General features: G+C 41.9%; 2 protein-coding genes across 2 annotated transcripts in view; both read left to right on the forward strand.

The window, feature by feature from the left end:
• The first annotated feature begins 22 nt into the window (after positions 1–22).
• timmdc1 (translocase of inner mitochondrial membrane domain containing 1) lies at positions 23–6,701 on the forward strand. The gene is made up of 8 exons (XM_040014992.1): positions 23–205; positions 1,539–1,888; positions 3,753–3,918; positions 4,124–4,212; positions 4,460–4,527; positions 4,771–4,849; positions 5,945–6,055; positions 6,139–6,701. The coding sequence occupies exons 2-8, from the start codon at positions 1,560–1,562 to the stop codon at positions 6,287–6,289; spliced, it is 993 nt and encodes a 330-aa protein (XP_039870926.1). The 5' UTR covers positions 23–205; positions 1,539–1,559; the 3' UTR covers positions 6,290–6,701.
• Positions 6,702–8,898: 2,197 nt separating this feature from the next.
• The window catches only part of LOC120723516 (multidrug resistance-associated protein 4-like), a 29,739-nt gene continuing 21,645 nt past the window's right edge, over positions 8,899–16,992 (forward strand). Inside the window, exons 1-8 of the mRNA XM_040015000.1 lie at positions 8,899–10,263; positions 11,593–11,703; positions 12,094–12,214; positions 12,468–12,692; positions 12,803–12,892; positions 13,942–14,105; positions 15,817–15,942; positions 16,739–16,988. Of these exons, the coding sequence (XP_039870934.1) occupies positions 10,190–10,263; positions 11,593–11,703; positions 12,094–12,214; positions 12,468–12,692; positions 12,803–12,892; positions 13,942–14,105; positions 15,817–15,942; positions 16,739–16,988 (1,161 nt within the window). The 5' untranslated portion in view covers positions 8,899–10,189. The remainder of the gene's footprint in view (positions 10,264–11,592; positions 11,704–12,093; positions 12,215–12,467; positions 12,693–12,802; positions 12,893–13,941; positions 14,106–15,816; positions 15,943–16,738; positions 16,989–16,992) is intronic.

The following is a 16,992-nucleotide window of genomic DNA, read 5'->3' on the forward strand; positions in this document are numbered from 1 at the left end:
CCAGCGATAGGCGGCGCTATTTTCAAGTCTTTCAGCTGTAAGTCTTGGCCGGGGTGAAAGGTTTGGACGCCGGTGGACTATGTGGGAACTGTAGTAAAGCGCTCTTCTGAAGGGCATTATGAAAAACAAATATCTGTATTTTCGTACATTAATCGGAACGGCACGTCTTTGTAAAAAACAAGCGGTTCATTTCAGAGGGATTCAAGTAAGTTGTTTTGCACCTGCTGTGATGTGTCAGAGGCTAACAGCATGCTAACCATACGAGGGGTTGTTGCACACCAGTGTTTGAACAAACGAGGAGCATAAAACCGACCGTAATGAAAACCGGTGTCGCGTTTTGGGAGCTGTTACGTAAAACTGTGCTGTTTGTCATAAATAAGGTGCTGCTGCTGTGTTAGCCTGAGCAACAGCACATGCACAGTTTGACCTGACAGGAGCACTGTATGAAGAGACAGCTTTATGTGGCATCACTTATCCACCAGCACACTGGCTTTAAAAAAAAAAAACAAATTAATTGTTATTAATAAAATCTCGCCAGAAATAATCCAAATAGTCCTCTGTATAAGGTTCTGCATAAACAAACACCCATTTCAGATGAACACAGCCTAAATGCTATTAAAAATATTCTGCCTTGTTGGGTTAAAACAACACAATCAAATCAATCACCAAAGCCATTTTTCTTCTGCATTTTTCTCCCTACTGAGGGGATACAACAGCTAGAACTGTGTTGGACCCACTTTGCCTTTAAAACTACCTCAATTCTTTGTGACATTGACTCACAAAGGTGCTGGAAACAAATTTGGTCCATATTGACACAACAGAGGAATCTACCTTTCTAATCCCAGTAGATCAGCAGTTTCTAAAACACTCACACCACCCTTTCCTCCCCATTATGATGCTGAGTTCGAACTTCAGCAGGTCAGGATCCTGTCTACATGCTGTCTGTCTGAATGCACTGAGTTGCTGCCATCAGAGTTTGTGTCATTGAGTGGCCACTCCATAGTCTTACAGCAGGAGTGAAAATACAGGGTTAGGTTCATTCAAATTGTTTAGATAAGCAAATTTGTAAAATAGTATTGTTTCCTCTCAAATACAGCTTGATTGTTTCGCGCCTTGGTGCAAACAGACTCAGACTCATCTTATTTCTTCTACTGTGGATGGTTCAATAAATGTGAATATTTCCTTATATATTTACTGTTTGTGCTCTGGTTAAAAAAAATCTCAGGCAGAATAAGGTTACTGTGACCTTTTATTTTTACCTTTGACCCCGGAGCAGTTGACACATCCTGATTAGCAGATCTGAGGTTTTGTGCTCTGAGAGATCAATAGTGTATTTTACAGGTTGGGGAGGAAAAAAGCCTATTTTCCCAGTTTCTGTTGATAGGACTGTAGAATTCAACAGCTGCTTAGTCAAACAGCCTGTGCAGCACTGCCAGGCCTTCATTCGCCTCGAGGCTCTTGGTTTTGAGGATGGAGCTTGAGCTGAGGCGGCGAGTGTGGCGTCTCAGCCCGTGACCATGTGTTTCTCCCTGTTGCAGCACATCAGCAGCTGAAGCGTGATGCATCCAGAGCGGCGCAGGACAAGCGTTGCCCTGCAGAGACGACTGGCAGATTCAGCCCCTCAGGGCACGCTGAGTACCGGCCAACTGCAGGGCTTCATCCAGCGTGCCAGGCCTCCTTTCTTCTGCTTTCTGCTCCCCAGGGTTCACGCAGCTGATGTGGCTGCTGCCCAGCCTGCACAGATGCCCTCTTCCTCCTCCTCCTCATCTTCCTTCACCAGTACTGCTCCTGTGGCTATCCCTTCGTCCAGCAGCCTCCCGAAAAACATCGGGAAGCCAGAATTCCCGAGCACGGGATGGGAGCGCATCAAAGATCTCTTTGACAGAGAGTTAGTTTTATTGTTACATTGTTTCACTTGTTTGTGTCTTGGTGTTTTTGAAAAGGTCTTTGTGTATACAGTGGGGCAAAAAAGTATTTAGTCAGCCACCGATTGTGCAAGTTCCCCCACCTAAAATGATGACAGAGGTCAGTAATTTGCACCAGAGGTACACTTCAACTGTGAGAGACAGAATGTGAAAAAAAAAAAAAAAAAAAATCCATGAATCCACATGGTAGGATTTGTAAAGAATTTATTCGTAAATCAGGGTGGAAAATAAGTATTTGGTCAATAACAAAAATACAACTCAATACTTTGTAACATAACCTTTGTTGGCAATAACAGAGGTCAAACGTTTACTATAGGTCTTTACCAGGTTTGCACACACAGTAGCTGGTATTTTGGCCCATTCCTCCATGCAGATCTTCTCGAGAGCAGTGATGTTTTGGGGCTGTCGCCGAGCAACACGGACTTTCAACTCCCGCCACAGATTTTCTATGGGGTTGAGGTCTGGAGACTGGCTAGGCCACTCCAGGACTTTCAAATGCTTCTTACGGAGCCACTCCTTTGTTGCCCGGGCGGTGTGTTTTGGATCATTGTCATGTTGGAAGACCCAGCCTCGTTTCATCTTCAAAGTTCTCACTGATGGAAGGAGGTTTTGGCTCAAAATCTCACGATACATGGCCCCATTCATTCTGTCCTTAACACGGATCAGTCGTCCTGTCCCCTTGGCAGAAAAACAGCCCGATAGCATGATGTTTCCACCCCCATGCTTCACAGTAGGTATGGTGTTCTTGGGATGCAACTCAGTATTCTTCTTCCTCCAAACACGACGAGTTGAGTTTATACCAAAAAGTTCTACTTTGGTTTCATCTGACCACATGACATTCTCCCAATCCTCTGCTGTATCATCCATGTGCTCTCTGGCAAACTTCAGACGGGCCTGGACATGCACTGGCTTCAGCAGCGGAACACGTCTGGCACTGCGGGATTTGATTCCCTGCCGTTGTAGTGTGTTACTGATGGTGACCTTTGTTACTTTGGTCCCAGCTCTCTGCAGGTCATTCACCAGGTCCCCCCGTGTGGTTCTGGGATCTTTGCTCACTGTTCTCATGATCATTTTGACCCCACGGGATGAGATCTTGCGTGGAGCCCCAGATCGAGGGAGATTATCAGTGGTCTTGTATGTCTTCCATTTTCTGATGATTGCTCCCACAGTTGATTTTTTCCACACCAAGCTGCTTGCCTATTGTAGATTCACTCTTCCCAGTCTGGTGCAGGTCTACAATACTTTTCCTGGTGTCCTTCGAAAGCTCTTTGGTCTTGGCCATGGCGGAGTTTGGAGTCTGACTGTTTGCGGCTGTGGACAGGTGTCTTTTATACAGATGATGAGTTCAAACAGGTGCCATTCATACAGGTAACGAGTGGGGGACAGAAAAGCTTCTTACAGAAGACGTTACAGGTCTGTGAGAGCCAGAGATTTTCCTTGTTTGAGGTGACCAAATACTTATTTTCCACTCTGATTTACGAATAAATTCTTTACAAATCCTACCATGTGAATTCATGGATTTTTTTTTCCACATTCTGTCTCTCACAGTTGAAGTGTACCTCTGGTGCAAATTACTGACCTCTGTCATCATTTTAAGTGGGGGAACTTGCACAATCGGTGGCTGACTAAATACTTTTTTGCCCCACTGTATGTAGACACTGTGGTGTCAAATTCATCGTGAATCATGTAGTTGATGAGTTAAGATTGTTTAACTAAACTTGCAGCATCCTTTAGTTTTAATGGCTTTTTGCTCTAATGGCTTCTAATGTAACAAGTTCACTCATTACTGGCTTTAAACTTACAAGGAACATTCTCGTCCCTGTTTAGTGTGACTCAGAAATACCCAGAGGAGATCACCAATGTTGTAAACAGCGGTGCTCTCGGTGCACTTGCAGGCTTTGTCTATGGGGGCTTGCCAGCAGCTCGCCACGCCAGGGAGAGATATATCCAAGTCAGCCAGGCAGAATTATACACTAATCGTGTGGACGCAGTGGTAAGTGAAATCTGTGCCTTTAAAACCATATCTGCTGTGGTTTTGGGTGCAAATGTTCCATGAATGATGTTTGTGTTCAGCTTTAATATTGTGATGTCATACTTTCTTATTTAATTGAATTATTATTTAGTGGTCTGAGGTGGAGCATTGAGAATAATGCTGCAAATAAAAGTAAAAGTCTGTCTGTGCCTGTTCTGTCTGTCAGCGCTCAGCACACAATGCAGCTATCCGGGGGTTTATAAGATATGGATGGAGATGGAGCTGGAGAGTGGCTGTGATAGTTACCTTGTTCAGGTAAACAAAAACAAAAAACAGGTGGAGCATGTGAGGAAAGTGTGTGTAGTGTTACTTTTACAAGGGGTCAAATCAGCTTGTGGATCTGGAGTATTAATAACAGGAGAATGCACAGAATGCTGAATGTCACATAAACAATGTGCAGATGTTTATTGGATGTGAGTGCTTTAACATTGCTAGCATACCTCGGTCAGTTTGTTTTGGCCTCACTGACTCAACATCGTGTGCGTTTCCTCTCCCTGTGTAGTTCTGTGAGCACGGGACTCTCCGTGTACCAAGACAAAGACGCAGTCAGCCAGTATGTTGCAGCTGGAGGTGAGTCACGTGATCTGATCAGGGCGCCTGCAGGTTGTAGTTCCAACTGTGATTGTTTTCAGTTATTTCTATAATAAATGCCCACTAAAATAGGACCGTATGTGATGATATTAAAATGTGACACGTCTGTTCAGTTACACCCAGAATCTATGTTTAATTATTGCTTGACAATAAAAGTGTTCTTTCAACATGTCCAGTACAAATTCCTGCACATTGAAATGATGAAACTCTGTATGTGAGCAGCTGTGACTGTAGGCCTTTTCAGACTGAACCTGGGCCTGAGAGGGCTGGTAGCGGGCTCGGTCATCGGAGCAGTGCTGGGGTAAGGCTGGCTTCTGCTTCTACAAGAATTCTTTGACTTCCAGTCCCAACAGTGCATGTTAAACTTTTTTTCCATCTGATGTAATAGAACATGTTCAGTCCTCAGTACTGAGCTGACTTCTATTATCAGATGCTGTGTATTTACTTTTTGACATGCATGCATGCCTTCTCGTGTATGTGTGTGTGTATTTACATTCATGCCTGTGTGCTCGAAGTCAGTGAGCACTCTGGCAGCCAGCTGCGCCCCTCCCAGCAACCCTCTGTCACCCAGCTGAACCTCCCCCCTCCTCCTCCTCCTCCCCACTCCCTTCCAAATCTGCTCGTGGTGCCAGAGGGACTCGTGTACCACAGAGGACAGTGTTTTGGGTACTGAACCAAGGAGACGGGCCAAGGCAGCAGCTGCCCTTCTCCTTTTATACCATCGGTGTTATTCCAGCCTCTTGTGTCCTTCTACCGTGGTCTGATGTAGACTTGGAGGTGCTTCATCCTCTGTCTCATCTTCACAGCCTGGCCCACTTTAGCCTCGCTCGTCCTTTCAGCTGAGCGCACACAGCTAAATGCAGATTGTATAACTGCAAATTGAGTGTGTTGCCTTTGATGGTGTAACAGAGGAGGGTCTAGTTTGGATCATCCCTGTGGTCAACTCCATAATGGCTTAGCCATACTTCCAGTTGGCCCTCCACTAGCACTGCTCCCTCCTCCTCTTCCTCTCACTGTCTGCTTCAGTGGCCAGCCACCTGGAGCATTTGATGTGGGCAAATGGCTCCAGCCACGGCTACGCCAGGTGTAGCTGGGGCAGAAGGGGCGGCATGAAAGCAGGCAGCTAATTGCAAAGCACATCACGCTCCAGATCTTTAACCATTATGGTTTCGTAGAGGTGTAGAGGTGTGAGTGGAAAGTGCGGAGGGTTCGGAGAAGCTGGGCCGCAGCAGCTGTAGAAACTGTTTAAGGAAGTTATTACAGGGTCGATGCTTCCATTGAACTGGCATCTGATATGTTTTATGTTATACAACATAGACTATCTGATGAACTGATCTGTGTAAAAGTGTAAAGGTGTGCATCACAGTTACAGTTATACACACTGACTTCTACACAGGATTCCGGTTGGTGCTCTGGTCATTGCCTTGCAGTCCCTGACTGGAGAGACGATCCGAGAGAGGCGCAGGAGAGAGCGCAGGGAACTGTATGAGCACAAGCTTGCAGAATGGTAAGATCTATCAGAAATAAATACAAAGTGTCATTTTATCCTGATGCTTCTTGGTTAATCAGAGCTGGTGTTTCCAATAAAAGGACAGCCCGTTTGCAGTTGACGGATGAGCTGATTTCCAACTTGAATGTGAGCTCTCAGGTGGAGGAAACCAATAAGGACATGCAGAGGATCCAGGAACTGCTCAGTCTACCACAGAATGAGGATGTAGTCAAAGACTCAAGTGGACAGTGAGCATGGCTGCCTTCACTGTCTGCTATCTGTTGGAATCTGGAAAATACAAACGTTCTCTTACTGAATGGAAACCGATTCAGATGAATTCATGATGCTGTTGTACAAGAAAAGTAGGTCCAACGAAGAGCTCACCTAAATGTGACATGGGATACAGGAAAAGGATTTTAAGACTTTCAAATATTCAGTATCTGATTTGTGCCACTTAGTCCACATTGGTGTTGTAAAGGTTAAGGTGGACTTGATGTGATGCTTCTCTGTACTTTTAATACTGAAGTTGACTGACACAGTATGTCCCGTGGTTGAAATCACAAAGTCAGCATTGTTGGTCGTACAACTTATTAAAACCACATGAAAGAAAGAAAGAAACAGACTCCTCTCCAAACCAATAAATATCAATTCATGCTACAAAACACTTCATTCTCTCTGTGTGTAATCTGTAGTTTGCTTTTGACTTTGCCTTATGGGCTTTTCAGCAACTAGGTCAACCAAATCCTCGGCCCCTGGTGTAAAAAAGATGTGACACAGCAACAGCTGGGGCTCAGGATGCAGCAGTGACTGCTGACGTGCACATGGACAGCCAATAGAAGCAGGCTGTGATGTGGAGAGCTCAGAGAGCTTCAGGTAAACGCTTCAAACGAGAAACTAGTTAATAGATTTCTCTTCTTTTTTTTTTTTAACCATTTAGGTTGGAGTAACAATGCAAGTCTGACTTTTCCAGACTTAATTTACTGCTGGAATGAAAGTGTTAGCATCATATTTGTTCAAATTAAAAACCTTATTGGATTCAAATATAAAATTATCCCAAATAACCACAATGAAGCTGCAGCTCCTTTACATTTATACTTTTATACTGCATCTGAGGGATGGATCGACAAGTGAATACATGCTGTATTCACCCACTTCCTCCCATGGATCCTCCCATCAGCTTCTTAATTCTTCTGAGAGAGTAACATGGCTTCTGAAAATGAAAATATGAATGATTGCTGAGTAATTTGTTGATAGAATGACAGCAAGTGAAGTATGTTTCATAAATGAGCTCTGAGCGCCCTCTGCTGATGGCTTTGCATGAGTGAGTACAGAATACAACAGAGATGTGTGTCTTCAGTAACTGCGGTATTTCAAAGTTGAAAACTGCTCCACAGCTGAAACAATGCAACAAACGCATGCATACTGCAACGCAGGGGACTTCCTTCTGGCCTGTGAAATGCTCGGACACCAAAGCGCTGTCAGTATTTGTTAATGGGTTGTGTCCACCGTGTGTCCACATGGAAAAGAACTGAGCTGAACTAAGATGTGCAGGAATGACACTAAAGACTGTTTCTTAGTTAGCACAAGGGCCAAAAGTGGATTTGCAAATTTCTGTGAGAGTTGGTGACACGATCACTCATGTTGTGTGTGATGGGAATCCAAAAAACAAAATAAATAAAACATGAAAAGACACTTGATGAATATTTGGAGAATATTAGATGTGGGGGTAGGAGTTTATCTTATGAGGCTGCATGAAGGAGGTGTCTTTGGTAGGTGGCACCATGAATGCCTCAACGTATACCAGAAGCTAACGAGATGACTGAGGCGCCAGAATCCTCCAGAAAAGAGATGACGACAAAGCAAAACATGTTGGCAAAACTCAGTGTTTCTAATACAGGCAAAAGAAAAACTATCACCTGGAGAGGTGTGTTGCCTGACTTGAAACAAGTGAAACACCTTTGGGGCATCTTTTAGAGACAAAAGTAAAGAAGGCAAAGCATCCCTTTGGAAACCAAGAAGGACCAGGCCATTAAAAACAACAGCAGACAAAGGAAGCGTTTAAAAAATACAAATGTATATTTCGTCTTCTGTACCTCTGCAGCTGTTAGATATGATATGAATCAGTTAAAAGAACATTATCTGACACTGCAGTGTAAACCTGATGATCTTTGCATAGAGAGAAAGTGTTTTAAATGCCTACAAGCCCAAAACAAGCTTTTTAAATGTGCACAGTGATTTGTGTGTAACCTTTGAGGGCTCACAGTTGCATGTATCTTGACCACACGTAGAACCATTTATCAAATCTGTGCATCCAAACCTGAAGAAATACTGCTCGTTTCTGCACAACGCCTTAAGTTCGGCTTCACAAATCGGATCATTTTCTCTTTGAAGAAGCTTCCTGTGCACACGCATGTCTAAACCGACGTGTAACCGCCCCCTCGCTCTCTTACAAAACCATAAATGCGCACGAATGGCCTGGCACGCACAGATCACGTCGCATGCCGACGTGGGGTTTTGGTACAACTTTGACCCAGCCAGCCTCACACAAAACCACAAATCTAAGCTGAATTCAAGTCACAGTAAAAAAAGGAACATCTGGCTTCCGCTGTTTCGTCTCCAGGGTTTATCTAACCGGGCAGAGCAGAAACGAACTGGGCATTGACTGACTTTTCCCAGCAGATGAACATCCAGCATGTAGCGGCAGCTTATTTAAAGAATAAAATAATATCTGTGTTTTCTAGTGGAGAGATGAACCCATCTGTTTATTAGAAAAAAATACAATAGAAATCCAGATGTCTCCGTTTTCCACTGGGCCTTGAACGTAGCTTAGATTTTTGGATTTGTGCGAAACAGCCGCCTGACAGTCGTCTCAGAACCTCTCCCGGGCATGTGACGCTATCTGTAGGTATCAACGATTCGTGTGCATACGTTTAAGGTTTTGTAAGCGACCAGGAGGGACGTTACGTGTGCGCACAGGAACCTTTGTCAAAGAGAAAATGATTAACTTAAAAAGTTGTGCGCAAATGATCGCAATGTGTTCAGGTGCATGTCTGTGTGTGGACTGGAGCGCTCATTTGTTAACCCTCAAAAGTTACACACAAATCACGGTGTACACTTAGTTCAGGCTTGTGGATCATATCACATACATTTGTAACACTTTTGGCAAAGTTGTCTCCGTGTCTTTGAGCTAAAATTGGATATTGTTATAAGGTATTTAATTCTTGGCTCTGATTTAAGGAGAAACTAAATCCTGACTCTCATTTTTACTAAATGAAATCTGACAGTCCAAAAATGCTGTGTCATCACAACAGAGGTTATGGCTTCAGTTTAGCTGTCTAAGTGAGAGATGGGTCTTTACTTGGTTAGAGCAGCTGTTGCTGGTGTCTCATCAAGATGCAAAACTTAAGTAACATAGTGCTTTGGTATAGGGACAGAATCTCTGTAGTCTGCTAAACTCAGGAGCAGGCAACAGCAGCCCTGATGTGACGTCCTATTGTATAATGCCACTATGCATCCTGGTGAGACTCTCTGCACTATTTGCATGGACATTTTGGCATAAACTGGACAGATGGAGTGAAAACAGTGAAGTTTGATGTCAAGACGAAGTTGTCTTTTGAACTTTGAAGACGGCCCAGACTCCAGGTGCTCGCGCTGTCCTCACACACCAGCTACTGCACGTGGGGATCAGTAGGGGGAAACACACGTGAAAACCGGGGCCCTCGATATTGCACTTTCATAACTGTATCTGACTATAGGCGTTGCTTAAATGGTGCGTTAAAGTGCAACTCGTTCAGATTTGTTTTGTAACGTGAAATTGTCACTGAAAATGCCGACTTAAACACTTGTTCGTGACATTAAATGACAGTTATTTTATTTCAAACATGTACGCGGTTATTTCCATTGATTTTTTTTTTTTTCCATTGGAGGTTCAGAAAGCTCACTAGGCCCATTTCTACTTTAGTTACACTCCGCCTCTTGTTGTGCATTTACACCTGGGAACAGGTGGAGACAGTTTAGTGAAACACAGAACAGCTTCAGCAGTCTTGGCTTTACATGATGCAAGCCAACTATACATTTAGTGATTGAAGTCGTCCCTGAGTGAACACGGTGTACAGATGGGTACAGACAGCAGCCTCAGAGCACCCATCTAATATGGAGACTACAAAGGCAGACAGCAGGCGCAATCCTTTGGCCACTGCCAGCTTTTTTTCAAGGGTCTTTTTGTGGTAAGTGCATTAATGAAGATATTGGATTCCTCAGCATGTTGTTAGTATATCAGTCAAAAGAAAGAAGAAAGTTTCTGCAAATTATTCAGCACTGAGTGACAGCACTTAAAGCGTTCCGTCTGAAATGGGAATAAAGTATATCATAGAGATGAATCGGAATTTAGGAGCGAAGAGGGAATTTTTATTTTTATTTTTGTGTACTCAGTAACGACTAGAAGACTCGGGTAACAAGTAACTGAGAAATCAAATAGGTTAGAACTTAAAGGGCTTGCGGATCTTTTGATCTTTTTAAAGTGGGCTTTTAAAAAAGGCCCGTTATATCTACAGGGAGAGTGTAAGTCAATCGTTCTATAAATGTCAAATGTAAACTGTCCATATTCCATAGGTGACTGAATATACGCTTCCCCTTCGCATAGGGGCTTGTACATATTGTACATAACAAATATGTGTCAGTTACATATAGAACATCACGTGATATATCCCCTACGGGCATTCCGATGTACGTCTTGGTCCAGTCCCAATGTGCAAACTGATGTTCTCACAAAGTCTGAGGCACTCAAGTATTTTTGAAAAGCTTTCATGCAAATAGAAGTTAAAACACGTTCTTTATTGCACATCTAGTTTAATCAGCCATTTCTTTTTTATTGGAGAAAATTGAAGAGACTATTGCAATGAGCTCACTAAGTGACTTCAGTGAACTCTGTAAGGCTTTACAGAGAAACAAACCAGGGCCCTCTGTCGTTTCACAGACGGCATTTAACATGTTTAGCAGTCACAGCAAGTATTCCTATTTGCTTGGAAGATGAAGGCGAGGCCAGAGCAGCTGTTTGCTATCTGCAACTTCACCACTAGCTGCCCTAAGTCGTACACACTGCTTTTTTAAAGGTTTATATATAGACTATATAGAAGTGGGTGTAGTCATTCGTTTCTCTGGACTGCAGTGTGAAGTCAGCGTATGCAGATTGATTCATTCCCACAGCCAGCCTCAAAGAGCTGTCTTTTTCTTTCAGCACCAGTTGCTTTCCTGTGCTTATTAGTTATTCATACACTGATCATCATCACTTGCTTATTAATTCAAGAAGCTGGATACCTGTGAATTTACATTGTAATTTTAAATGTTCTTCCGGGACTGTGGCCGATATTTGATGTGTGAACAGCATTAGCTTTAAGAGATCCTCCAAGTCCATCACTAGAAACACTGTTTCTCCAAATAACTCATTAATCACAAATAGTTCAGACATTCACAGTCAGCTTAGATGTCTTTTTTAAACCACAGTGATTTGTATTTCTCTCTGTCAAATGGAAATGGTTTGTTTTTTTCTGTTTCAGTTGGTTAAACCCCCTGTTACAGCTTGGCCAAAAACACAGGCTCGAGAGAAGTGACATGTACAGTGTCCTTCCGGAGGATCGGTCTGAAACCCTGGGAGAGGAGCTGCAGAGGTACTTCAGCAAAAGGCTAATGTGACAAAACCAGAAGTGGTGCTGGTTAAGAAACATGTCTGTTTGTTTCAAGTTAATGTTTTGTTTTTTTATAGTGTGGATTGCCATTCTGTCAACCTGCCACTGCTTGTAATATCAAGTGCTTTCGAGGGTCTGTTAATTGTGTTACTGACCTGCTGCCAATTAACCTAATTAGCCTCAAAGTCCTCCAGTTGTTTCTTTTTAGTGCCACTTACCTTTGCAGCCTTCTCTTGCCCTGTTCCAACTTTGTGAGATATGTTGCTGCCATCAAATTTCAATGCAAATAATTTTCATAAAATAGTAAAGCACCTCTGTTGGAAATGTGTTTATAAATCCTGGGCTCAACTAATAAATTCATTTGATTTGCAGATGTTGGAACAAGGAAGTAAAAAAGGCTTCAAAGGAACTACAGAAGCCGCAGCTCTCCAGGGTTCTTATAAAGTGCTATGGAAAGTCCTATGCATTAGCCGGCCTATTTGAATTTTTTCTGGTATGTTGTGAATATTTACAATTGGCACCAGTGTTAAAACAATCATTCATGCACAGGTTGTATTTCAGATTTTGTGCGGTTTTCTGGCCATATTATTTCAGATAAGCTAAAATAAAAAGGAATACTGTAGTTTTACTGTATTATTGTATTACTAGCAGATATTTGAACCAATTTACCACATCCAGTACTAGTAATGGATAGAGTGAAGCTTGTTTGCATATTCCATTATGTATTTATTGTCTTTGTCGTAAAGGAGGCAATCAAAGTGATCCAGCCACTTCTTCTGGGAAAAATAATCATTTTCTTTGAGAATTATCACCCAGATGATCAGAGGAGTCTTTGCATGGCGTATGTTTACGCTGCTGCGATGTCCATCTCCACGTTTGGACTGACTATCCTCCAACATCTCTACTACTATCATGTCCAAAGAACAGGCATGAGGATTAGAGTGGCTATGTGTCACATGATCTACAGGAAGGTCAGTGAAGATTCAGAAAATTTGCACAAGAGATGCAGATTTTTGAGCTCACAACTCTCAGAATAATTTTGTAAATTTTTCAAGCTGTTAAGTAAAAATGTTCTCATCAGGCTCTTGGTCTCAGCACTGAATCCATCGGACGAACAACCACCGGTCAAATAGTGAACCTACTTTCAAATGATGTTAATCATTTTGATGAGGTAAGGCAACAGATGACCTAAATTTGTAAGGGTCAAGAACCAACTCGAAACTACATTTGGAGAATTGTAACCGAGACAACAGAAGGACAGAGGGCTAACCTGGATGTACCCTTTGAAACCTTTTTTCATTAGGTATTTGAGTAGATGGGTATTTGTGGTAAATGCATTTTTTTTTAGATATTATTTAAAAGTTTCTACACTAACTTGCCACAGGAGAATGATAAAGATGAAAAATCTGAACTCTTGACCCTCTGCTTGATGTTATATATAGGGCAGGGAAGAGGTCTGGAAGTGTCAATATAAAGCAAATCAATACAAAGTTGTCCAGAGCACTGACATTTATCGTATGATGAAATCATTTCTGTCCACTTCCAGGATTACAGCACACCATCTATAGAGCATAAGGTCTGGCGAGTCCCTGTTCAGACGCTGGCATCACAAGATGACTGATTTTGAGCTAATGCAAGACCTCACAATAACTTCTAATCAATGAGATTGACTGAGAGCAAACCTTCAACTGATAGCTAGCTATGTCATAAGGATGTATATAGGCAATTTTTGTATGGGTAGGACAATTAAGTTTACTTTTGTCTAATTCACAGGAAGTTGTTTTCAAAAAATATTAGGCAGGCATCTGAATAAAACATCTGTACTTCCACAAATGAAACATGCTCATCCACCCTGGTTAACTGCAGTCAGGCATTAAAAGCAAGTCTCTGCGGCTATTTTGTTAATGCCACAAAGGAATCATTTTTGGGATAGCTTAAAGCCTGACACGACTGATTAACATGTGAGGGTGATTGCAGTCACACGAGAATCACAAGCATCTTAAAGCTGTTCTATCGGCATGTAGTTACCCAACACTTTATTGAGACACCTTAAGTATTCCTAAAATTTGTTGACCATTAGCACATTTCTCCAAATCTTGGGCATCTATGTTTGCTTACATTACAGGCTCTTTATGGTGACTGACAGTTTTATCCAAGTTGTGACCGCCACTTCCAAATGTCACACACTTTTCAAAATGTCATTTATAATGACCTCTACAGATTACACTCAGTCTGCACTACTTGTGGGCGGGACCTCTGCAAGCAATGGTGATCATCGTTTTCCTTTGGTATGAGATCGGCCCCTCGTGCCTGGCAGGTGTGGCAACAATTGCAGTTATGATGCCGATACAGACCTGGTTTGGAAAACTCTTCGGCATCTTCAGGTAAAGGATAACTGGAGAAGTACATGGATCTTTCAATCTATAGACCTCTCAACGTCCAGCAAGAAACAAGACCCGACTGCAGGACTCATAGGCAAATTGGGCAAATGTAAAACAGACCTTTTTATTAAAGTAGAAGCCCGATGTTCACAAGCTCCAAAATATCCACACACAAAAAAGACTAATCCAGGAAATTCCAAAACCCGAACTGAGACACACAAAGGTGGTTAAACAGGCAGACTGCCAGACTTCTTCTTGGATTTTAGACACAAAGGTGCATTGCTGCCCTCCTCTGGTACTTCGTAAACCAAGGAGGTCAAACTCATTTTACCTTGAGGGCCACATACAACTTACTTTGATCTTAAGCAGGCTGGACGAGTGGCGCTGTGATTTTTCTTTTCTAAAGAAATGTTGCTGCAGTAAATAAAAGACATGTTCGCACAAATTCAATTGTAAGAAATGTTTGAAATTACACAAAATGTTCTGGTAGCTCATTGCCCAGACTCTCCTGTAATTATAAAGCAGGAAGTGTTTGTTAATACACAGAAAACCTTCTGTTTCTCTTGTTTTCTTACTGTGGGCACATTATTTTACAGAACTTCTGCAGAGTTCTTCCCAACTCGGTTTCAATTATAGAAAGATTGGCACAGACGACTGAGTCAAAAAAAGTCCTCCACTGACATCTCAACAAATTTCCCAAAATACTCTCTGTGTAACTTTATTTTTTTTGGCTTTTAGCCTTTTGTACTGTATCCATTTTGAGTTTTTAACCTCAGCATGCTAAGTGCACAGCTGATCATCACACCACTGTGACAAAAACGACTTTTTTTTTGAGTTGTTGCATTTCATGAAGAATGTAGATTTATATGATCTCTCTAAAGAGTATGAGCTCTATTACCTGATCGAAGTGTGTTTAAGGTTCTGTATAATCAGTCTGTATCAGTAATGACCTTCATCGTAGCCTTAAGGATTGTCCTATGTTAATTTTTTCTTTGGGTCAGATGAGTAAGTGATGGATGGAGGGAATTTTACTGCAGTCATAGAAATCCTAAACCTTGTTGCTTTGGCATTAGACACATTTGATGCATACAAACCCACACATAAACTCCTCTGTAGGACTCCCATTTTTAACTTTAGTGTTTTTTATGTCCACCTAGATAACCAGGGAATGTTAAAGCTGATACTGAAGCCATGCAAATATTTTGCAAGACCGGAGCTAATGTAGAAATCAGACAGGAAACACCAGGGAAACAAGACACAGCTGAAACTAATCAGATGATTACAAAAGAAAGTAAAACTAAATACAAGACCCAAGAAACAAATGACAACCAAAATAAAACAGGGAATGAATAACCGAAACACTCAATATGACAAACTAAAAACAAGGAGAGGAAATAAGGGAACAAGAGCCAACAAGAATGAGTCAAAGAAAATCAAACAATGAAGAACAACCCAACCAACAGAAATAGGAACTTGAACTAAAAAGATTCGAACTAAGAACTAAACGTTCCCTATGAATCTAAAAACATTTTAAAACAAGTTCCAAACTCTGAAACCCGAGTCCAAACCCAGGACCATGACAGGGCCTGTTTAACAATGTTCAATGACTGTGTCTATTTTCTCATGCACTAATATGTTATTTATAATGTATCATTAGGAAAACTAGCGGCCTCAATGACATGTTGTGGGGTTTTTTGTTGTTGTTTTTTGGCAGGAGCAAAACAGCAGTCCTTACTGACAGCAGAATCCGTATCATGAATGAAGTGGTGTCTGGCATAAGGATAATCAAGATGTATGTCTGGGAGAAATGGTTCTCAGCCCTGGTGACTGAAGTTAGAAAGTAAGGATGAGAATCACGGACAAACTGGTAATGTTTTGAAACGAATCATTTTCTGAACCAGCAGAATACTACTGCATATATTATCCTTTTTTTGGTACCCCTCTCCATCATCAACTGATTTAGCCCTCAGCTCTGACAGGCTCACGGGGTATTGTCATCAAAACACAGGGAGGACGACAATACCAAGTTTGTGAATGAAATCCAGAATGAGGCGACATAGGATTTTCAAATTCAGACCAACGATGCACCTACTAGAAACCTCAGATACGTTCAAATCCCGCTGATCTTAACCCCAAGGTCAGAGGTCAACTTTTCTGAAAATCACTTAGGATTTCCACGTTTTTCACATAGGTGCAAATGCTACAACTCTTACATAAATCCTCCTTTTGCAACATGTTTACATTTTATGTTTGCTTGTCTTTTCTTCAATTTGTGAAAAAGTTTATATTACTACTTTATTTTATGGGGTGTTCTTAATTGGTACTGTTGTCCTCCTGCTGAAACTCATATCAAGAGTGACCCCTAAACTCAGTGGGAGGTTTGGATCCTGCTGTATTGGATAACCAAGAGTACTTAGACAGAACTTATGCAGGCACAGGGAGAACATGGGAATTCACAAAAAGCTACACTCTGACTTTTCTTTCCTTTCTCCTTCATAACTTAAAAATTAAATATATAATTACTGTCATAGACATATCAAAGTGAAACAGATGTTGCTCAACATCCTGCCAAATTTAAACTTAAAACTTTGCTTCAACTATGTAACCCATCTACATATGTTCTCTTATGTTTGTAGGAAAGAAATCAGTCGGATATTAAAGAGCTCCTACCTACGAGGACTCAACATGGCTTCCTTCTTTGCCAGCAGCAAGCTCATAATCTTTGTTACCTTCACGGTCTACACTCTTTTGGGGAACACCATGACTGCCAGCCAGGTGTTTGTCACCATGTCCCTGTATGGTACAATTAAGGTCACCCTGACCCTGTTCTTTCCTCTGGCCATTGAGAAGTTGTCAGAGACTGTAGTGAGCATTCGCAGGATTAAGGTAA

Source organism: Simochromis diagramma, unplaced genomic scaffold, assembly GCF_900408965.1.
Source record: "Simochromis diagramma unplaced genomic scaffold, fSimDia1.1 OVJJ01000680.1, whole genome shotgun sequence".
NCBI lineage: Eukaryota > Metazoa > Chordata > Actinopteri > Cichliformes > Cichlidae > Simochromis > Simochromis diagramma.

Bases quoted from the DNA above. Each gene is read 5' to 3' on its own strand.
- timmdc1 (XM_040014992.1), top strand. From the start codon at position 1,560: ATGCATCCAGAGCGGCGCAGGACAAGCGTTGCCCTGCAGAGACGACTG. The intron at 3,919-4,123 runs GTAAGTGAAATC...TCTGTCTGTCAG, and splicing joins CTAATCGTGTGGACGCAGTG to CGCTCAGCACACAATGCAGC. The intron at 4,528-4,770 runs GTGAGTCACGTG...GTATGTGAGCAG, and splicing joins CCAGTATGTTGCAGCTGGAG to CTGTGACTGTAGGCCTTTTC.